Source organism: Megalops cyprinoides, chromosome 21 (genome assembly GCF_013368585.1).
Source record: "Megalops cyprinoides isolate fMegCyp1 chromosome 21, fMegCyp1.pri, whole genome shotgun sequence".
Classification (NCBI taxonomy): domain Eukaryota; kingdom Metazoa; phylum Chordata; class Actinopteri; order Elopiformes; family Megalopidae; genus Megalops; species Megalops cyprinoides.
Window position 1 is genome coordinate 16,091,103 of NC_050603.1, and position 23,945 is coordinate 16,115,047.

General features: G+C 47.3%; 1 protein-coding gene across 1 annotated transcript in view; it reads left to right on the forward strand.

Moving 5' to 3' along the window:
* Nucleotides 1-2,184: 2,184 nt before the first annotated feature.
* LOC118769283 (SNF-related serine/threonine-protein kinase-like) overlaps nucleotides 2,185-23,945 on the forward strand; it is a 37,124-nt gene continuing 15,363 nt past the window's right edge. Inside the window, exons 1-2 of the mRNA XM_036516329.1 lie at nucleotides 2,185-2,481; nucleotides 8,749-9,476. Coding sequence (XP_036372222.1) covers nucleotides 8,888-9,476 — 589 coding nt within the window. The 5' untranslated portion in view covers nucleotides 2,185-2,481; nucleotides 8,749-8,887. The remainder of the gene's footprint in view (nucleotides 2,482-8,748; nucleotides 9,477-23,945) is intronic.

Genomic DNA, 23,945 nt, shown 5'->3' on the forward strand with positions numbered 1-23,945 from the left:
TAAACTAAAATCCTTGGTGCACCCCCCCCCCCCCCCCACCACCTTCCCCTGATAATACTGCTATGACATTGTAATATTGCTGTGACAATGCAATGACCTAACTGAAATCCTCATACAATCTCTGAGTCATAACTTTCAACTCACCTCATCTTCTCATCGTGTCACTTTGTGTCTGTTACCTATTAAAAAGGATCGTATATTCAAGGCCTCAATAAGCTCAGCACCAGCTGCATGCAATTAAGGGGTCTAAATGACCATTTTTTGTTAAATTAGGGACTTGGTGCTGTAATTGAGAGCACAGCTGGAGGAAAATTTGGCAAAGGCATCCAGCATCACATTTAGTGACTTCTGTTAGATTACTGCTGTATTCTGAGAATGAGCCTATGAAACAGAAATGAAAGATTTGTTTTGTTGAACAAGCTGTACTAGTACTAAAACATACCTACCAATAGCTGATAATTGATTGTTACCCTGGACTACAGACCCTGAACACCCGGATTTATTACTATGCAGTTAAGCAATACTGCTCATTGTACTACCCAGAGCTGTGCTCTTGTGATATGCTGAGAATGCCTGATCTCCTACGAAATTCACACCGGTTGTTCACCTTGCAGCTACCTGGAGCGTCGCCATTTCTTCAGCATACGTTTCAATGAAATGGAAAGAGATTTCCAAAATTTGACATTATGATGTACATTCATATCCACAGTGAAATCTGAGTAAAAGTGGCATTTATCAAAGGTGACTGTTGTGTTGTATGAAAAAAAAAAAAAAACTATAGAATCTGAGTCAGCTAAAAGCTCAGTTAACACATAGTAACCTCACAATGTCAGTGTGATCTAATTCTGGCAGCATGATTATATTGCCACAGATTTACAAGAATATTGAGACACGGGAGAGTAGCTGCATAGGCCTATAAAGACAGAAGAGGTAACTTACCTTCATGAAGCAACATTCACATATGGTCCTTTTTAAGTGAACCAGTGAACCAGTCTGTCAGCGCTGTTTTACACTTGAAAAATTAGCAGAGCAGCACTGAGACATACACAGCCATTTGGCACTCTTGTGTATGTCCTTGCATCGATTGATATGAAACCGACACAATGGAAAACCTCCAGCTGATTGTATTTTATGGTATGTAGATATATTGGTATTATGTCTTTTACTGACATACAGGTCTGTAGTAGTACTGGCTCTTTCGCACAGTAGTAAATGGCAATTCAAGAGTGGAACCTGTTTCCAATTGCTGTGCATTTCTTGATGAAGACCAACAATAGATTTAGGCAGTACAGCGCTAAAGCTATGTCATCTGCCCTGACTGCCCTGGCAATTTGGACCACGTGGAAACGTTACAGAACAAACCTTGCATGTTTTTGACGACAAAACTTCCCTTGGTTAAAACAACACAGATTTTGAAAACTTTTTCATGTCAAGTATTATTTGTGGGAAATGAATAACTGCTATTCTTAAAAACACATTTTAGATAGACAGTGACATTCATAATGCATTATCACGCAGTCCAATGTACAGTAGTTTGCTAGTTAACGAGCGTGCAGTATCTGATCACTTCAAAGCCTACTGAGATCTGATGTAAAGTTGATCTTGCAGATCATATTTCTGCAATATACGTATGTTAGCATGATTTACGCTGTTAGTCTGAAGGATCATTATTAGGCTCTATCTGCATGTAGGTGGCTGCTCTTAATTATAATTTCAGGCATTCTGTGTACACTAAAAAAATATCATTGTATGCTTATATGGTAACAGTTTTCTGCTTGATGCTATGATTGTGTTTCTGGCTGTTTTTTCCAACCATGCTCCTATTGTTATATCCAATTGCTCCTGTCATATCCAATTATGCATCTTGTCATGAGGGACCACAGTAGATTACCTAACCACCTAATAGAAATACAGTAAATCAATAACTACATTGAAAATTGGGTCGCTTCACTAAATTATCCCAATTCGATGACCAGTCTTGAATAAGCGTTATTAATTTTTATGCAGATAGGTAACAGTTGTGTTTTGCGTTTATGAGTTCAGTGTGGCGTTCGCAATTTGATATAAGCTAGTTAGGCTGAAGGACAAATATGTGTATTTATCTTTACAGACGTACGCTCGGTTACGTCAGAACTGAATGCGGCTGTGCCCCAGTGCGCCGCCGCAGTAGTGCGAGGGAGGAGGGTGAGCTGGAGGAGAGCCGCAGCAGCTCGAGTTATTCACCGTCGCCGGGGAACGGGGAGCTAGTGGGACATATAGTAAAAGCTAGCGCAGGAGGCTAGCCACTAGCTAACACATAGCTAGCAGTTCACACTGTAGAAGGGGGGAACAGCGCTAGCTAGGTACTCTTCACACACGGTTTTGAAATTTACGCAATCAGTGCCGGACGAGAAACAAGAGACGCTGATCGCACTTGACTTTCAAGGGCCAGATTATCTGCACGTTTTTTTGCAAAGGCTTCAATGTTTTCTGGAGAAGGGGGTAAGTTTATTGGAACATCAACTGATGTTAGTGTTGGATTATCAGTGAACGCCTGCTAGCCGTATAGCTAGCGTTGCGACTTTTCTCTTGCCTTTGTCTGATGGTTTCTTTTTGCCGCCGCTGCTGATGTAACTAACGTTAGCTTGTTGCGGCTAACTAACGTTAGCTAGCTAGCTGCCGACCCGCGGTTGGTGTGCCGTTTGTCTCCGTGAAGCGACTAGCAAGCTCGCTAGGGAGCGAAATGACGGGGATAGCGACGGGGCCTTCACTAGTTAGCCAGCCATCGCATAGCCTAATTGGTTGGGATCTGCTCCACATTCGCGCTTTAGCGAGCCTGTGGCTACCTCAAGGGATGCGCTGACCCAGTGAGGACAATACGGTAAGCTAACATTGACTAAGTTTGAGCGCTAGCTAAGCCACCTAACGTTATCTTAATGCGAGTGGTTCAGGACAGCTCGTGATGGCTAGCTAACACCAGTTAGACCAGCTGGGTAATTGATTTATCCCGGAGGCGGGAGTGTACGGATGTCCCAGCGAAGTGGTTTCGAGCCGTATTTCAGTTGATTATCCAGCGATATCAACTTAAGCTTGCGATCTAACGTCAGCTAGTTATTAAACCGCCTTTTCTTTCCCGTTTCTCTATAATCAGCTAATCAGCTAACGTTAACGTTTTCTGATTGTCAAGTTTGATGCGTCTTCATGGCTAGTTTTTAATGTCTGGCGATGGTGATGTGTAGCAAATGGTTGTGATTGCACCGTAACATCGCAGGCATGGTAGCTGACATGAGATGTCCAAAGCTACTTTACTAGCCAAGTTAACGTCACTCTTACGGGATGGGGATAGGTAACGCTGTTCGCTATTCTAGTGATGTAGCTTAAGGATTATGTGGTTTAGCCTTAGTGACAGGGTAGCTAGTAATAGGCTGCTGCGCTGGCTTGCGAAGCTTTTTTTGTCTCTGCGCTGGGTGCACCTGCCGTTGCATTGGCGTTGACGTGGTTTATTGAGTGAAATAGCCGGGTACCAAGAGTAGCTTGCTAGGATTGTCTTTGTATCCAGACTAGTACTGAAATCCTGTTTATTTTTGTATGTCACATAAAACGCACGCGTTTGACAGCGCATCCTTTGACTTAAAAGAAAACACCGGCTATCGGCCTCCAGTTAAGACGCGAATCACATCTTGCGTGGATATAATGTTCTTGATAGCTACGGTTATGGTGAGTTCGTCAAGGAATGCAAAAAAGAAAACTTTAAGTAAATTGCTTACTCGAGAGCTTCTTGGCACTGCACCGTATTAAACATGCCAATATCAAAATATATATTTGATAAACGGCTATGTCGAAAACACCGTGATGCCACGGTATCACACAAATGTATCTTCACCGCTTCGTGTTTCTCAAAATGGAACTCAAGTGTGGCATCAACCACAGCCATTTAAATAATTCATCTACAGTCCCTATATTTTGGTCTTGCACAGCACTCCTGTAGGTGAACCAGTACTGCAGTGCCTGCTTTGGTAAATTAAGCAGGAGGTTTGGAGTATTAGTTTAGGAATTTGCTTTTGGCTAGAGAGCTGGGGGTTGGAATCACCAAGGCAATGCTCTGTAATGGCCGTGATAGGTAGTCTTGTTCCCCTAAAAAACCTGGGTTGCAGCAGCTGGTTAAAAATGTGACCCCTGTCTAAGTAACAGTAGTCACTGTAAACAAGTGTATCTGCTTAGCAAATAAATGAAGTAAATCTAGCTATACTTATTTGGTTCTTACAGAATATTAAATAAAATATCAATTCCGTAGTGAGATTTGTGGAGGAACTAAAAGAATACATATATTTCCCAGAAGTAAACATTATGAACATGCTGTGTATTCTTTGAAGATGGAGAACCTGAATTAAATTTGACTGCTACACAGAGCGAACGGTGGGAAAGGGGGGAGAGCTTCCAGTGGTATCTTGTGGCTTTCACCAACCCTTGGTGACATGGATGCTGCCGTTATGGTTCTGCAGAACATCTGCCCCCCCCCCCCCTTCATTGTATTACATTTTTTGTTGATTTTTATTCTGGTAGTGTTCTGTGAACTAGTAAAAAAATAAGAGGAAGCTCAATCACTCTCTCTCACACATACGTGCGCACATACATACACACACCACTTTAAGCAGCTCCACCCCGTGCTTCAGCAGATACTGTATGGTGCAGACATTGAGTGAACAGGATGTGGTCTTTCTTTTGTTCCATGTTGTGATCTGTGCAGGTCTGCGATGTTGTGCTGTAGGTCGGTGTTTTTTTTTTTTATGCTCACATTAAAACTCATGTTGAAATCCAAGCCAGTGAGGATTTAGGTGAGATTTTGATGTTGTGTTTGATGTGTGTGGATACAACCACTTGAACTGTGGCCATGATTTAGCTATATTGCCGCAGAGAACTAGTAGCGGTCAAAAAGTTCTCTCACTCAGATGACTGTCTTTTAGTGGAGCTTTGAAGTAAATGACATAAACTGTGCCATCATAAATGGAGGCATGCCCGATCACAGACTTGCGTCTTCACTTATATTTAGGGTAACCAGCAATGAAGGTGGCAGCATGTGGTTGAGCCTGTAAAATGGAGTTAACTGGAAAGCGAGAGGTGGCGGGATACCTGCCTGAAGCGCTCGCTCACACCCCTGTCCTCGTGATCTAGCACCAGCTGACTTTTTATCTCTTCCCCAAACTGAAGTCTCACTTCTCGAAGAGATCTTGTTGGTGATAATGAAGTGATTGGTGCAGTTGAAGTTTTTCTATCGGCGATGAAAAGCGCTGCAGTTAGGGGGGTGTGGAAGCCGGCACACCATTGGAGCGAATGCATTGAAGTCGTGGGGCAATCGTGGTAGAATAGTGGTGCGTGAATGGTTCTCTTTGTGGAAAGCCATTTGCTTGAGGCTATGGACTTTTGAACCACCCTTGCATGGAGTGTCAATAGGTTGCCCTTGACATTTGAAACAAGTAATACTTATTAACATTGGTGTACAACTTCAGGATTCATCCAGAAATAAACATGCTTTGAACTCATAGATGCTTTGCCATAGACAACACATTATTGGAGCTCTGTGAGAACGGAAGTGTAATGAAATCAATAAAGCAAAGAGTGAGAATCTGTTAGAACGCAATCTTACATGCACTGATGTCTTCCTGGAGCTTCCTTGAAGACCACAGTTCGTTCTGAAGTGGTTGATTGCCTTGCAACAATGTGGTCTACCCTTTCTCATAAATAAGTTATTATCATTATCAGGCCTCTTTGCCTATCGCCAGAAGAGCATGCCACAGCCATTCAAATCATTGAATTTCTGTTTTTCAGACCACCAGCCAACACCAAATGAAAACAAGGAATAAACATATTTTATAATTCTGTAGGCTCAGTTGCAAAGGACAAGACCTACATGGGCTACATTTAGTAAATAGCCCATTTCTCTACATAGTTTGTGTATAGTTTGTCTGTTGAGGTCCAATGATTCAGTGAAATGCTGAAAGGTTTTTTTTGTAGTTACAGCTGCACAAGTGATGCATAAACATACGTGTTCATCGCAGAAAAATACAAGAATATCTATCTATCGTAGCTAAGTCAGCAGAATTAGGTGCTCTGGGCACAACTGGGGAAAAAAGCTTCCTAAGATTAGACATGTAGCCTTTAAGGCATGTTTGGATTATGAACCAGAGAAGAAGAAACTGTCTTGAAGACTTGTGATGGAGTGACCGCTCGCGTGACCCCTGACGGGACTGCAGACAGCGCGTCCTCCCTGTGTGGACCTGCCAGAGATGACAAAACTCCTCAAGCCATCAGGATACTGCCACGACAAGCACGTTCCCGTGCCGTCATTCATTGTAAACAAGATAATCTCATTATAGAATCTGTGACACGTGCTGCTGGCTTGAATGAAGGGGGGTTTGTGTACTATTTTTGTCGCGAATAGATCTAATTACCAAGGATTTATGTAGTCTTAGTAGACCTGCTCTTGAATTGAGGTGTGTTATCTCTCAGGTAAATAGTAAAATGTAATGCATGTATCTGAGATGTGTTGACAGGTCTGTGGTACAAATTTTTGCTCAAGAGTAATGAGATAAGGTCAGCGGTGCTGGAACCATCTCGATTTTCCTTGTTTCGTTCTCCTTCACATAACGTGAATCATAAATCCGACAGGAGCTTGATATACCTGTTATAACCAGCTCATCCCACTGAGTAAGGTCATAACCTCAAATACTGCTGAAACAATTAAGTTGCTCAAAAAGGTTACAGATCTTGCATGATCTCCAATAGCGCGGTGCCTCAATAAAAACACTTGCTGAGTAACAGCTGCAATATTCTAACCGGCATTAAGAGGTATCAGGTAGTGCTCCAGGCACCTGCAGCATTAAAACGTACAGGATTGTGGTTGTCCTGGGCCGAATTCGGCCACCCCTCAATACATTCTTTCTGGGTATCGAATTGTCGTTCTTCCGGTTTCTTGCATAACAGAGACGCATAGCTGGCACAGGTGAACATTCCAGCGCCCTGATTGCACGTGTGGGTGAGACTCAGGTGATGACAGGCCGGCATAGTGTTCCCAGGGGACACGTCAATAAACATAAGCAGGCGGGCGGCGCATTAATATTTTAACGTGTTTAACATGTCAGCATGTTCAGTAAAGTATTCATTTTCATAGTTTGCCGCCTTCCATTGTATTTGTATTTGTATTAAGTGTGTTAACACGTTCATTATTTGGTTATTATAATATTGCGAAATTTTTCAGAAGTTCATCTCAGTTGCCTGAGACCGGTTGAAGGCATACCATGTTCCAGTTTTTTTTTTTAAACCATTTTGACTTTATTGTCCAGTGTGAAGTGTTCTGTGACAGTCCAATTGTAAATGGTGGTACACTAAATGCAGTTTGTTTGGTTGTTCATACTGTGCTCTTTTTTGCTTGTTTAGGTAAATGTCTGTTGTATTGAAATTTTATTTAACAGGTCTGTCCATACTCCATTGCTGGCTACGTGTTATATTGTACCAAATTTATGTTTTTTAAAACTATTTCATGAATGGCTTCGCAGCATCTAGGAGTAAGCATAAATAAATAAATATTAGCTCAGGGTTTCAATTTTCTGACAATTGTCTGTCTTTTGCTGAATTTTGGAAGCTTGGATGGACAAAAATAAAAGCCATCTGTCATTTTGTCAGATAGAAAAAACGTGTGATGGATTGAGATTTTTTGTGAGAAGTTCGTGTTGTGCAACATAGCTGCTAGCGTAATGATCTTAAAATTCCCAATCTGTACGCTGTGTTCGCTAGGTTGACTTTCTCCCTAACTCTGAGACATACTGGCTTCTCACATTCTGGCTCAAACGTCAGGCCAGGTTACGTACTGAAAGGTGACACAGAACAATGGATACAGGAGGTGTTATGCAATCTAGGTGTAGAATGGTAGTGTTTAGCCATGCAATAATAATGGATACTATTTGTCATTGTCACAGGGAAAAAATGTTTTTATGTATTTTAGATTGATTATCATTATTATTATTGATGATTCAGGTTCATTAGGGTTAGGCTTGGCAAGCTTTAACATTTGACTTGGCAATAATACAATAATACAGTTTTTTTTCCACGCACATTTATGTGTTCATGTCGAGGTGTCCCAATCTGCCATGTTCCAACAATGACTTGGTTATGTTAAGTGAAATAGTTTGTTTTGAAAATTTGTCTGTTTGAAATATAATTCATATTTTTAAATAATTAATTGTTGCTTGCAGCTTGCTTCAAAGGGAAGAAATGATTAAATGTGTTGGCAGTATTTCACATCTTATTTTATTGATAGAAATATTAATTATTAAGTGTGAGTATCATTTTTATAAAGTAGCAAAATATTTGCAAAAACTGCAGATTGTGTGGGCTGTTCTGAAATTCTTTTTTGCTATCTTTTAAAAATTTCACCCACAACATTATGGTGATGAAGATTATGATGATGATGGGTAATTATAAACCATGACTGTCCTTGTGCCGGAAGAACGTTTCTCTTAGCGTGGGCTCTATTTGCTTTTCTTGGCTCATTTTAAAACTCAGAAATAGATTTTTATTACAGACACATAGATGACTCACTGAATTACTTAAAGCAGAATGGTTTCCAAGCTAAAGACCACAACTGACAGAAATAGAGTTGACAAACTCATAACTGATTTAGCTGTTTTTGGTACACATCATTGTCTCTGTGTTCAGATGTGTTGAATGAGAGTGTCTGTTTTTTTTTTTTCCCCCTCTTCCTCCATGGTTCAGGTTTGTTCGAAAGCTGGCACGATGGGCTACAGGTCAGCCGTGGACCTGCTGGAGTGAGAGAATCCCTCCCCACGCTGTAAACCTCCTCCACACCAGAGGGCACCACCCAAACCTACCTCCCAACAGGTCACGAGCGGTCATGGCAGGCTTCAAGCGCGGCTACGACGGCAAGATCGCCGGGCTGTACGACCTGGACAAGACGCTGGGGCGCGGCCACTTCGCCGTGGTCAAGCTGGCCCGACACGTCTTCACGGGGGAGAAGGTGGCGGTGAAGGTCATCGACAAGACCAAGCTGGACACGGTGGCCACGGGCCACCTCTTCCAGGAGGTGCGCTGCATGAAGCTGGTGCAGCACCCCAACATCGTGCGCCTGTACGAGGTCATCGACACGCAGACCAAGCTCTACCTGATCCTGGAGCTAGGCGACGGCGGCGACATGTTCGACTACATCATGAAGCACGAGGAGGGCCTCAGCGAGGAGCTGGCCAAGAAGTACTTCGCCCAGATCGTCCACGCCATCTCCTACTGCCACCGGCTGCACGTGGTCCACCGTGACCTCAAGCCCGAGAACGTGGTCTTCTTCGAGAAGCAGGGCCTGGTCAAGCTGACCGACTTCGGCTTCAGCAACAAGTTCCAGCCGGGCAAGAAGCTGACCACCAGCTGCGGCTCGCTGGCGTACTCCGCCCCAGAGATCCTGCTGGGGGACGAGTACGACGCACCGGCCGTGGGTAAGCACAGCATGGGGGGGGCATTGTACCACACCGTATATGCCACAGCAGATACCTGTGGGCTCACATTGGCTGGGCTTGGCTGGGCTTGGCTGGGCTTGGCTGGGCTTGGCTGGGCTTGGCTGGGCTTGGCTGGGCTTGGCTGGGCTTGGCTGGGCTTGGCTGGGCTAGGCTGGGCTAGGCATCGCTGGGCATCGTTAGGCGTGGTTGATCCTTGTCTCTTGTGCTCGGTGCCTTCACTTTCAGCTGTTTTGCAGCACTGGCAGTCCGTGTTGCAGGTAGCTAGGTGGGTCCAACTGGATTGCTGCCTTGTGGCCCATGGCAAAAAGGTCTGTGTGTGAACGGGTGCTGGCCTGTGTGTTTCCTTCCTCTACCTCCTACCCCCTGGTTTCAGTAAAGAACGAGGCATGACTGTAAGCGGCAATGGCCAGTGCACACCATTACGGTGGAAACTGTGTATTTCTGTTCTGATGCCTTTTTGTGTGCAGTAACACAACACCGGCTTTGATGTGGTGATGTGGCTGCATTTGTCTCATACTGCAATTGCGAGCAATTTAGGCACAGCAAGCAGTCTGCTTTAATAACGAAATGAACGCGAATGTTTACTCATTTAATTACGTTGGCCAGTTTTGTTAAAACGGCACGGAAGTATCCCCATGCTCACCGAATTACCCAAACTGAAATTGGTTTCTGAAAGGCTGTTTGGTAGGCATTCTGCCAGCACACAGCATGCGGCATATATGGAACCAAAACAATTAGTAGCATTGCAGTGGTTGTTTCATGTGGTGAGGCCCTGATGCTGTTTTTAGGTGAAAGAGACCACAGTACCATGGTGAAATACTTCTTCCTTTGGTGTTATTGCTATAAGACAGAAGAGCAGTGCTTTGTTAACTGTTTCTCCACTGTAGTTCAGGTTACTATTGGTCTTGACAGCAGAACACTTAATCCTCCAGGCTAACATGTCTCGGCTTCACCTACCGGTGATGGATGGGTGTGGTCGCTGGGGGGTATGTGTGTGTGTGTGTGTGTGCGTGTGATTAAGCTATCTGTTATTTATTAAGGAACATGCCGATTCTGGCCTTTTGAAAGGGTGCTTGGCTGTCTTGAAGCACTTTCAGCCCCTGAATAGTAAGGCGCAGTAAGGGGATGAATCGACAGGCATGCCTCTGCGTTGGGAACGGGGGTCGAGCGTGGCTCGCGGGGTGATTGATGCCCCCCAATCGAAGGGCCCGGCGTGGAGCCTCTCCCCTGCAGCGCGGAGGCTGTGTCGGAGACGTCGCCGGGAGGATGCTACGTGCGCCGCATGGAGCAGCTACATTACGAAGAGCGCGCAGACGCACCCCCCCGAGCTCCCAGGCAGGAAGCGCGCGTTTCGGAGATGAAAGGCAGACCCCGTCGAGGGGGGGGCGGGGCGAAGAGTCCCAGCGCGGGAGCGAACGGCAGGTGACGGGCGGCGGATCTCACGCGGTCTCGGCAGGGGGGATCTGTGTGGGGGGAGGGGGGGGGGTGAGATTCCAGCCCGTCACAGAGCAGCGCGAAGCATGGGGGGGGGGCAGCTGCCTTTCTCCTCCGAAGCTATGTGGAAGCGTGGGAGGAATGCGCGTACAACTGCTGGCAGACTCTCAGTTCCCAGCCTCCTGTTCATTCATGGATTTCCATCTCAGAACGTGTTTATTAACCTTGTTTTGCGCTCTGATGAGTCATCCCCCACCACCGCCGTCTCGAGCCAAGAACGGGCTGATCTGAGATCAGGGCAGGGCAGGATTGAGAGGGACGGGTGTGTGTTCGTGTGTAAGGAGTCACGGTGTTCCCAGGGCGTTCGTGTTTGTATGTGTGTAGGTCTGCTGCCGGGCGTGGCGCGACGCTCATGCCGAGGTAAGCTTGCGTGTGCGTACCTCTGAAGAATGCACACGTGTATATGCGTGTGTATGTACGGAGGCGCCGGGCAGGAACACGTTTTCAGGAATGCGACGCAGGAGGTGGTGGTGTTTGTCTTCCTGCCGCGCTCCGCTCTGTGGAGACAGTGTTGTTACAGAACCCCAGAGAGGGCTGACCACGGCACTGCCTGAGACCAGAGCGAGTAACGATCAGAATGCTAATACCACGGAGCCCGTGCTCCTTCCACTGTAACCATGCCGCTTCCAGCAATCACTCTTCAGCCCGGCGGCTTTCGCCATACTGCTTATTGTGCAGGAATCGGCACCGAGGCGGCTTGATAGATGAAATCAGATGATTGAACGTGCACACACCCACGCTGGCTATTTATTATACCGAACGCCGCATGCTTGTGTGAACAGGAAGCTGTGCCTGCTTCGCTGTGAGCTTAATCCTCTTGGATCGCATCTGTAACCTGTGACCTGCTCGTTCAACCCCCCCCCCACCGCTCTCTCTCTTTCCCTCGGCCTTTCTGCCCCCCTCCCTCTCTCCCTCCCTCCTTCTCTCCCTGTCTGAGTGCCTGTACGCGGCATCGCTCCGCAGAACACAGACCCGCCAAAACCCTCGATATTGCCATTAGGAATGTGAAATCAAATACGGGCCCCCGTAGCAGAATGGGGTTTCGGCCGTGTTATGAAATGTTAGATGGAGCGGGGTGTGGGGGGTGTGGGGGGTGTGGGGGGTGCGGGGGGTGTGGGGGGTGCAGGGGGGGGGGGTGCTCCTCACCCCTCCACCCGGCCTGGGTCCTGCCGCCGCGGCTCTCTAAATGAAAGAGTAATGGAAAGAGCAGAGCGGAGTCGGCGTCGGCGTCAGGGCCGGCGCTCTCCACCCGGGAGGCATGAAATAAGAAAGGAGCGGCTCTCTCTCTCTCTTCAGCATACGTACACACAATCCTCCTTTTCTGTTTTTCTCCCCCTCCCCCCTCGTGGTTTGTTCCTTTATTTATTTATTTATTTACAGGCTTCGCTTTTGTGCAGAGCAAATTACCCATGGTCCTTCTTGACGCCATCCTTCGGCGGCCACGGCGGCTCAATTTGCAGCCTGACCGATTCGGTCACAAACTACCTGGGGGCTGCCAGCTGAGCGAGCCAGCGCGAGGTTGATTGGCGGGTCTGCGGAGGGGCGGGGTCTCAGCGGTGGGCGTGTCGGCGTCGTAGGCGGACACCAGCTTGCAGGTGCGCTGTTTGCCGCCTTGGAACGTGGCGGTAAGGACGTGGCTGTTTCTGTGCTTAAGGGACTGCTTTAAAAACCACTTAAGCGCTGCTCCGGGCTTTCTTTGTGTTCCCAAGGCTTGCTGAATGAAGTTCAGAGGACGGCCCAGGCAGACGGGGTCAGAGTCCACTTCATCTGCCGCGCCTTGGAGACCGGCTGCTCCAGGGAACGCCTTCAGACGTTATTCACACGTCGCGGACACTGCCACGTTGGCCATTCACATTGCTGAGACTACTGTTATAGATATGAGCACAAGTGTAATCGTTATTGGGTTATACAAGTACTGTTACTAGTACTCTGACTGATGTGGAGAGCGATGGAGCAGCAGGAGAGGGTTGCTGTCCAGCCCATTCACAAGGCGCTATTTCATCCTTTACCCTGGACCAATGAGATTCAGATGAGAGAGAACACGAGTGCAGTTCGTATAATGGCAGCTGCTACAGATGGCGATGAGCCGTTGTGTGCGTCCCTCAGCCCAGTGTGCCTCTTGTCTTTAAAGCCGTTACACTGCAGGAGCCGCGGCTCCGCAACCTGGACTGAATGAATCGGGGATGACCCCGCACACCGTTGCCATGGCGCGCCCACGGCCTGTCCAGACGGTTTGGCCGGCATCCCGAACTGAACCCGGGCGATGTCCGTCCCGAAAATCCTGAATCATCCGTCTCGCAGCCAAAACATCAGAGACGGGGCACCACAGCAAGACATCCCCGCAGCTGAATGAACGCGCATAGATATTTGGTAGAGTTGCTTCTTTTTTTTTTTTTTAATTCTCTCCCCCCGCCTCTCCTTAACAGAGGGGCCGCAGTGCTCGCGCGCGGCATCTGGGAATTGTAAGAGCTTTCCTGCAGCTGCGGCTGTGCGCTCGGGCTGACAGCCGAGGCCTGCTTTCCGCCACGCGGAAAAGACAGCCTCTTTCTATAAATAAACCATGTGTGGGACCGCTCAAACACCACCGACAGCTCGCACCAACAGGCCCTGAGCCACTCCGGCAATAAATAGATGATTCTGGCTGAGGGCTGTACAGCGTGACTGGATGCTCTCTGAATATTTGGGTCTCTGTTTTTTTTTCTTTCTTTCTTTCTTTTTTTTTTGTCAGAGTTCTGTTTTTGGGAACCCGAGTCATCTGCTTTTAATAGTACCCCCGGGCTTCTCCGCGCGGGCGCATCTAACATGACATCTGTAGCCATGAACAGCAGCGGTTTTTGTTAATTTATGTAATTTATGAAATGCTGCTTTGTTGTGGAAGTAAACTGGAATTAATCTATGGCTGCGGCACGTGGGTTTGTGGGAATTGGTTTTGCTGGACTTCAACATTTTGGAGACTTCAGGCTGTTTATCACCTGCATTTTGATGATGCCCACAAATGAAGACACTAATTGGGTAATCAATAGACCATAGACTAACAGAGACTAACAGACTTACAGAGACCATGTACAGAAACCGAACAAAGCGCCATTCCCTTGTGGCCGGGCAGCTGATTGAGTTGTGCGAGCGTCTACTAATGACCGTGCGGCAGGCGAGCAGACTGGCCGGATTCCTGGCTGCGCAGACATAAACTGACTAGAATAAACTGGACCGGCCTGCTCATACAAGGTACAAGTAGCCCACCTGTGTTCCAGTGAGTGTGGCTATAGTACGAAATGGGCCTCTACAAACCAGAGAGATGGACCCATCCATACCTGCAGAGCCAATCTTTATCTGAGTGGGTGTGGCCAGCGTGGACCACTGTCATGTCATAGGTTGGAATCCCCAGCCTATTTACATTACATTACATTACTGGCCTTTAGCAGACACTCTTATCCAGAGGGACTTACATAGGTTACAATTTTCATTATCCATTAATACAGCTGGGTATGTACTTGGGGTTAAGTACCTTGCCCATGGGTATGGCAGCAGTGCCCTAGTGAGGAATCGAACAAGTAACCTTTCAGTTACAAGCCCTGATCCTTACCACTATGCCACACGCCCGTTGCAAGATTTGATAATCCCCATCTAACAACTGCACTGGGTTCTTGGTTTTGAGCTGTCCTGATTCCTTGTGGGTGTGCAGCACAGGGGTGGCAATATGGTATAAGTGGTCATTTAAAATAATGACAGTTACTTTGCATGTCATTTTATCCATTTTCGGACTAGAAGGTGTTAAAAACATGGATAGGTGGGCTGCCTAGCATTTATATAGACAGAGAAACCCTGACCATGCATTCCCTAAACACCCTGACACACTGTCAAATTAAACAACATTCTACATTGTGTGCAAAGTATTCACAGTATTACTGTGTTACTATGCGTTTTGTCTCTAAGGCACCTTCTTCATAATGCAGTCAGTATATCAGTATTTACCGTCCTGTAAATTTAGTTTAACTAGTAACTATTAGATTAATCAATAAATACACATAGTAGTAATAATAAACAATATTATAATAATGTAGTGGAAATAATACAGTAATAATAATAAATACATAGTCGTTGGACCCAGTTTATGGAAAGAGGACCTTCTCCCTCTGGCTTGTTCTTGCAGAAGAGTAGTTCTCAGAACTACCTGGTCGAATAAGCCTGGCGTAATTGCATTCGTCACTGACGCTGGGACGTAAAGGTTCAGCCGGAATTTTAATGGGAAGCCGGCACGCTTTTATCGCAAGTTACCTGCCCAAACCCTGTGAGGCTAACGCTCTTAAGGCGAGTCACGAGAGAGCAGAGTGTAACGCTTAGGATGCATTGTATTTAAATAATGTCTATCTAAAGGAAGATAGCATGGAGGATAATATGGAAGAATAATAAACATTATGTGTAATCTAAAAAAGATGAAGGTTAACCTGACAGACCTGCTCTGTTGCAAAACATGTACGTTTCAGTGGTTGGGGCTATACATTTACTAACTTCAAACTGGAATACAGTGCTTGGCTGTTATAGTTATAGTTATAGTTATAGTTCGGGTCTGATCACTCTGTAGCCATGGGTACGACAGCGTTGCAGTGTAGGGTATTTTTGTCCAGTGATGGCGTGCTGACCTTGGGGGGTGCTGCATTTTAGGAGTTACCTCGGAATGTGTGGACCTGAGTGTTGTATGATGGGATTCTTGTTTGTGGTGAACTCACTATGCCCTCATGCCCCCAATCTGATTGTCTTAAATGGTCTGCATAATACGGAGCCCGGACGCAAGTGCGTCCGCCCGGCATTCCCAGCATTGCATGGGAATGGGGAAGTTTCTTTGAGCTTCTGTAGCCAGCCTGTCAGTCCGTGCTCGATGCATCACCTGTAGCAAAGCAGCAGAGTATGGTGAGAGGGTGGGAAACCTTTGAAGGTTTGCACCTCTGTACCGAGCTGCTGTAGTATATCCATTATTGTAATTTAGCTGACTTAGAAACGGCATCAAATATACCAGGATATATACCAGAAGGTCTTTTCTTGTCAAATGCGTGCAGCTGTGCCCTTGTTTCCAATCGAGGCTGAAAAAAAGAGTTGGTAATAATTTGGTATTAAGTATCTCGCAGCGTTCAGCAGCAGTTTTTTTTTGCGTTTTGTTTTCCTCCTTGCTTGGGATGGGTAAATAAGTTGGCACGCTGTGGTGGAGACGTTGCCATGATGACGAATTCCCCAAATCGCTAATTACTCCATCTCTGCAGCACGCGCGGCGCGGTCTGCCACGGTAGAGAGACAGAGCGCGTCCCTCTACCGGCGTCCCGCAGAGAGAGAGAGGAAGAACATTGTTCCTCTCCACCTTCTCTCTCTCTCTCTCTCTCTCCGTGAGAGACGGGCCCTACCGTCGGCTCAGAACAATGCCTCCCCAGGTTCCTTTCTGCGGGCAGAGATAATGGCCAGGATTGGCGTCTCCATGGTAACGCCCGCGAGGCAGTCGGCGTGCGTCCGGAGCGACGGTGTGGCACCCGGGGGGCCCCGTTCTGCGGAGGGTGTGCTGCGATTCTCCCTGATCAGGGATAGCGGTGGAATAAACTCCCCACTCCGGCCCAGTAATGTAGAGGGAGCTTGCGTATATTTTTGGGAGTCAATCTAAAGCCTGTCCTCAGCTCTCTGCTCTGGTGATGTTAGGCGAGCAGATGGCCGGTTTGCAGAGTAATTAGCCGCTCCCGGGTCCCTGCCCCGGATGGCGGTGATGGTGGCAGCGATGATTGCCGTGTAGCCGCTGCAGTAATGTTAGGGCTTTAGCCCGGGGAGGGACCCGTTGAAGAACGCAGGTCGCGGTTGCTAAGATATCATTGATCCGGAACTTTCTGTCATTCCATTCCCCCGAAATCTCTACAGTGATGATGACTATTAGTGCCTGACTGATACATCTGTCATCATGCTGGCTCTAACACCGCCTGGCAAATAGGGGTGTGTCCCAGTGCTCAGCTATGGAAAAGATGTGTGGCTTTGTGACAGAATGGAGCTTAATAGGTCAAATCATGAAACATAATTTGACATGTGAACACAGTAGCTAGCTAACTACATCTGAACTCAGAATACCAATGAGTTGTGTTTGTAAATCTACACACTGGGAGAAAACATAAAGGCTTCCCTGCCAAAGAAAGCTTTTACAAGTGCAGTCAGAACACTTTTCTTCATGCCTTCTGGGGCGAGTCTTTTAGGGTGTGGTTCCATTGAAGTGAATTAGATTGTTCTGAATTATTCAAGATTATCTATTTTTTCTTCTGTGTGTGTGTGTGTGTTGTTTTGTGAGCTCAACAAGGTGTTATTTTTAATTTCAGTTCTTCTATCTCAGTGAGTAAATTCTTCAGTGTTCTTGACCCCTGAGTTGGAGGCTGATGCTAGGGTAGGAATACACATTTTGTGTTAAACTGCCACACCATACAAATTTGAAGAAAAATGGCAGTTTGGTGAGGACTGTGCGGTTCTTTAATCTCACCAGAGTGGCTGTCTGCAGTGCTTTGAATGAACACAGGTGCAACACTGTATGAAAAAATCAAATGATTTCTTGGTTCTTGTACAGGTTTTTCCAGTCTTCTTTAGTTATTCAAAGAATTTTAGTTTTACTTTGTAGAACGTCCGTCATTTTAGTTATTTGTCCGAAGCTTGGAAAAATGGTGCATTTTGGATTTTGCTGGAGAGGAATTAAAGGTGCATGGGGGGGGGGGGGGGGGGGGGGGGGGGTTATTAAGGTTCTGCACGGCTCACAGGGTGATGGTGGAAGTGAATTTGGAATTAAACCTGGAAGCTGATGCAGTGTCTGACAACCTCTCAAATGTGAGTTATTCTGGAAAGTCACCATGAACCCAGTGTCATTCTACTCATGATGTTTAGAGAGAAACTAAGCATTTTCAAGTCAAGGTCAGTATTTCACTTGGCTGATTTTTGTTATTTCTGGTCCATGGGGAGGGGGAAGACTTCACAAACTCAGCACACATACCAAAGCCTTAAGGTGTTTTTTGGTATTGTTATTTTGTCTTTATAGCAAAATCCAAGACTCATGGGTTACCGATCACTTGACCCTAAAATACTAAAGTACTGGCTACTGCCGAACATCGCAGCCCTACCTTCACAGAGGGCACCAACACGGCTCTCCTGTGAAATAATGCTGTGTCCACAAGGTCTTTCAGAGGATTGCTCATGGAGCGAACTGTTCGACAGACCCAATGAATCGCTCCACGTAATTAAAATAGTTTAAGAGGCTTTGAAGGGTAAAACATTAACCTAGTTTTTTTTGTTTGTTTGTCGGAAGCACTTTGATGTCTCATACTTAGCCGGGTGGATGTGTTCCAGCCAATCTGCACGCTTCATTGTTTTCATTTATTTATTTATTTTTTTTGCTTCATTTGAATGAGGGAGCTTTTGTAATTTGGGTCATAGTAATTCTGATGAAGGAGGGGGGAAAAAAACGCCTTTATGCAGAATAACAATGAGCGTGCTGAGAGACAGGCAGAGGAAGCCTGCCGTGAACTCCTTCAGTTTGAACTCTTTCCCGTTTTCTTTCAGGAGCCGATGGTGACTGATGCGCTTGATTGCCATTAATGCTTGTAAAATGCATCCCTTCCTCAGTCAAACTTTTGCTTTCTTTTCTGTCTTTTTCCAGTCCCCCAGCGTGACAGATGTCATCCAGAGCCTAGCTGTACTTTTCTGTGTTTCTAGATTCAGAATAATATTTTTGATATTATGATCACGAACCTCACTGTGGTCCGTTGGCTTCCCAGGACCTGGTCTGCTTTTAGTTTCTGATTGTTTTTTTTTCCATTGCGGGTCTGAAGAGAGAGGGACCTGATGTTGCAATGTAAGGTAGTCAGCCTACAGTCAAGGGTGTAGGCCTATGGTCTCAAAGCCTCTTCACGCTGGTAAGACGTCTCTCGGCTGTCTGTCAAACAGATGGAGCATGGTTCTGATGATGATTAGCTTGGTCTTTATATGCAGTAATGATTCTTGGTGAGGTATCAAGTCTGATTGGATGTTTGGTGGTTTTAAAAAGTGATCAGGGACTTGGACCAGATCTAACCCCGGGTAGGACTACTGTTATACCTAGTAAAAAGGTACTGCACATGACAGACATTAGGAATATCTTTAAAAAGGCATAGAGTTTAAAAGCCTTTAACAATACCTGTGCAAGTCACCCTGAATAAGTGCATTTGCTATGCCATTTAAAGTAATGGTAATACTTTGTTTTAATGGCAGTTTGGTCTAGATGGTTTTTTAATATGCATTTGGTTGTTGTTTTGCTCCTTTTCCTGTTTTTGCTGGTATTTTTGCAGTCTCAGCTGAAACGATTGGGAAAGTAGAATGGGTACCTCACTACATGACCCCCTGGCTACCCCTAAGCAAAGGCCACTCATTTTACACGTTCAGCTCGAAATCTGCCACATCCAAAGCTTTGCACTGTTTGCAATATCCTTCACTCAACAGAAACAGAAGCTACTGTGGTTGTCATCACAATTTTTTTTTTGATTAAATGCCAATCACCCAAAGGAATCTTTAGAAACCTCAAGACTTTAAAGAATAAAATGTTACCATCGCATCTCTGTCATAACAACAACACTGGTGTTGTTTTGTGAAAGGGCAGGGCACCATTGTGTTGTATGGTACTAGGGTACACTATAACATATATAGTATATACTATATACCAGCGTTTCCCAAACCTCTCCTGGAGGAACCCTTGTCCTGCATGTTTTATATCTCTCCCTGCTCCACAGCTGATTTAAATGATCAGTTTGTTATTAAGCAGCTTCAGGAGTTCATAACGAGTTGATCATTTGAATAAGCTGTGTCGGAGCAGGGAGAGATCTAAAACATGCAGGACAAGTGGTCCTCCAGGAGAGGTTTAGGAAATGCTGCTATATACTATATACTATAAACTATAACAGTGTAGGACTGTACACAGCCATCACTGTGCAGGGCTCTGCTGTACACTCACTGCATGGCAGTATTAGGTCACGCTGCTGAGGGTTGATCTGGTCCAGGCCAGTGTGGGTGTAGATCTCTGTGGCCCATATTTAAAGACCTCTGTTTGCTAAGCGTGAAGTCTTCTCAGCTGTGCTTGTAATATCGTATTGACCCCAGCAGCAGTGCTCCTCTCTAGTGGCATCCCACTGTGTCTGAATTGATTGTCCTTCCACAGTGTTTTTGACTAATTGAAAAAGAAGCCGTATTTTAAAAGCACTGTATATATTCCTTACTGGCAACCGTAACCAAAACAGCTGCAGCAACCGCAACCGCTGCTGTAATAATTGCCAACATCATCGTTGTCATGAGCATAGTCATAACAGTAGTGAATCACAATAAAAATAACGACAGTCTTGTCATATCACTTGGAATTCATGGAATTCAAGGGAGTTGCTCTGCATTGTCTCCAACAATGCTATGGTAGCATTGGATGGCAGGGATTTTAATACATGTTTTTGGTCATTGTTTTGTGAGGTGTACATTTATGAGAGTTATGACTGCTGTTCTTTACATTTGCCTTTTCTGTTGTCTTCCTTGAAATTGTATTGTGCGATTTCATGCATGATGAGTAACATTGAAAGCATGCGTATACGTGTGCGTGCGCATGGTCTTTAGCTCATGCACAGTGCTGCTCCCGTTCCTCTGCTGGCCGAAATGGCACATCAGCACGATCCCTGCTGCAGTTTCTCAGCCGAGCCAGCCAAGACGAATCCCGAGCCAATGAGAAGCTCCCGTCCGACTTGCGCGTCGAGCACATTAGCGAGATCGGTTCTGAAGAGCCGAGCGTCACTTCAAAACGGGCCGCACGCCGGGCCGCCGCGAGTGTCTGTGCGCGCCCCACGCCTGATTTATTCCCGTATGCGCGACTGACCTGGTCTTCGGTCTCCTGTTTCCTCTGTCTTGCGCGGAGCTCGGGTTTCGGAGCTCCGGCGTGGTGTTGGGTGCACACCCCCGTGCCAGAACTCTGTCATGAGGAGAGTGGCAGGAGAGTGGCAGGGTTCACTTCAGAGACAAAGAGCATCAGTTGCAGACGGAAATTCTGTGGCACGTCTTCTGAAGAAATGCTGATGACGAGGCTCATGCCAGCAGATTGTTCCTGTGCTTTGGTGAATATTCTCCATATGAATCGGTAATTGAATAAGTGAATATCACTATATTAATGCTGTACATCTGCAGGTGTCTGTCGTCTGCTGTAAAGTTGCTAATGCTTTGGATGAGGCCTTGAGCCACACAGGCTAGATCTTCCACCTAAAAGAGCAGGGCAGGGAGGAGTTAAAGCCTCTATCCATGGTTAGGGGTTTATCCTGTCGAGCTTTAAAGAATTTCCAGGCGCTACATGTCCCTCATTCACTTCCACTTTTCGTGTTCCAGCAATCAGAGGTGCAGCACGGTGATGGAGCAGCGTGCTGAGACTGCAGGACTGCGGGTTCGGGGCCTGGGGTGGGATGCTGTAGCTGTCACTCAGAGCCTGGGGTGCTCTCCCCCCACTTTCTCCAGCATCCATCTCCCCCCTGCATATGAAGCATATGAAATCATAGGCATCGTACGCCTTGGTATAGAACCGCTGCTACTGCGGGTGGATCACACGGTGTAACGCAGTCTGATGTAGAGGCAGCTTTAGGAGAGCCCCTGGGTGGAAGGTAGGCCCGGTCAGACGCGTGTGGGTGCTGGGCAGCAGGACGGCAGCGCTCGCAGCAGCTGGCCAGCAAAAGTGGGTCAGCGTCTGCTGCTATCTATAGCGCCGGGCCCGGCAGGGCTATTGTTGCGCTGCGTGGGAAGCTCCCGGCCCGTGGATGGATGCGAGCCCTGCTCAGGGCTCCCGTTTCAAACATTAATCCCCTGTTGTTTAGGCCCGTGCCGGCTGACATCGCGCAGCTTAATTCCTCTAATGTGTCAGACGGCGGGCTGTGATGGAGGCCTGCCTCGGGCCTTCCCGGGTCACACTCCGCAGTACGGTAAAGCCGTTCGTGCGGGTGTTTCGGGCTGGAAGGGGATCAGCTTATTTCTCCTTTGGTGGTGTATTTCTTTTATCTCTAAGGGGTTATCTGACACAGAGCTGTGCTCGGGTTGACCTCTGTGGGGCTGTGTGTTTGCAGAAACAGGACTTCTAAGTGTCAGGGAGAAATGGCCGAGCCTCATTCTGGCTGTTTGAGCCTCACGTGGATGGCAGTGTAGCATAGCGGTTACAGAGCACGACTTGTAACCGAAAGGTTGCAGGTTCGATTCCCCACGGGGGCACTGCTGCTGTATCCTCAGGCAAAGCACTTAACCCAAATATTGCCCCAGTAAATATCCAGCTGTATAAATGGATAGCATTGTAAAAACCTGTAATGGATGTAAGTCGCTCTGGATAAGAGCGTCTGCTAAATGCCAGTAATGTAATGTAGCATGGTCGTGCTTGGAGACCCCAGCTCGCGGGTGAGTGGGGCTGGGCTGGCAGATAGAGGGGAGTGGTCGCCCGAGGAGCGCACAGCCCGGCCTGGCCAGGCGCCAGCTGCTCGGCAGCACGGGCACGGTGCCGCCGGGCAGTGCCAGCGGCGGCCGCGGGAACCAAAGCGCCGGCGCAGCGGGGCCGTAAACAGGTGAGCCCCCCCCCCCATCACCCGCTGCTGCAACACGGTCACAGACGCTCAAGATCCTCGCCCCCAACCTGACGGGTATAGCGGAGAGGAGCAGTCCGGACACCGCAGGCCAGCCTCCCTGGAGCGGCGCTCGTACGCGCTTAATTAACGCCTCATTAATAACATCATCCGTCCTGCCAGGACATGTGAAGTGAATGAAGATCGCAGTGCATTGAGTTGCTTATGCTGATCCAGCTGCCATTTTATCCCCTTGTGTGTGTTGGTGTAGCGGTAAGGAGCAGGATTGGTAACCAAAAGGTTGCTGGTTCAATTCCCCGCTGGGGCACTGCTGTTGTACACTTGGGCAAGGTACTTTTACAATTGCGCAAGGTACCACAATTGCCTCAATAAATATCCAGCTGTATAAACGGATAACATTGCAACCTATGTTAGTTGCTCTGTCTAAGAGCGTCTGATAAATGACAATAATGTAATGTGATACGCCTGGGGTGTGGGGTGCTGTTTGGCATGGGTACTGGAATGTGTGTAAATGTATTCAACCTCAGCCAGCTCAGAGGAAAGAGGAAGCAGAATTTTGTGGTTAAGGTGCTATCGGCATGGACGGCTTGGGTCAACACATTTGACGTGTTGCGCCATTCTGTTGCATAATTAAAGCCTGAGCATTTTGCAAGCCAGCAGGGAGTGACCCGGTGGGGGACGGAAACGGGAGCGTCTGCACCCGATTAACGTGACGGAGGCCGGAGTTAATCTCGCAGCGTGGGGCCGCGCGGGGGCGAAGCCGGGACGTGACGGCGGGGCGCCGCGGCTCTGATGGAGGGACGGGGAGAGGGGCACGGGCGTGGGAAGAGGGCCCCCCGGGGGGCCGCTGGAGAGAGAGGGGAGGGGCGGCAGCAGGCAGAAGCACCTCTGCTGCAGTCATTCAAAATTAAAGGAGAGGCAGGCAGATTTGAGTGCCCGCGGTGTCCTTAAAAAGGGCAGCGCTTTCGCGCTCTCTTTCTCCTGGTTACTGGGTGGCACCCGGCGGAGGACTTGGCAAAAGCGCATGTGCGTACACGTGTGTGTTTGCGTGTAGCTATGTGCATGCAGGCATGCATATGTGTGTGTGTACGCGCGTGTGTGTGTGTGTGTATGGTTCTGTGTGTGTGTGTGTGTGTGTGTGTGTGTGTGTGTGTGTGTGTGTGTGTGTGTGTGTGTGTGTGTGTGTGTGGGGTCCTCTGTGTGTGTGTGTGTGTGTGTGTGTGTGTGTGTGTGTGTGTGTGTGTGTGTGTGTGTGTGTGTGTGTGGGGTCCTCTGTGTGTGTGTGTGTGTGTGTGTGTGTGGGGTCCTCTGTGTGTGTGTGTGTGTGTGTGTGTGTGTG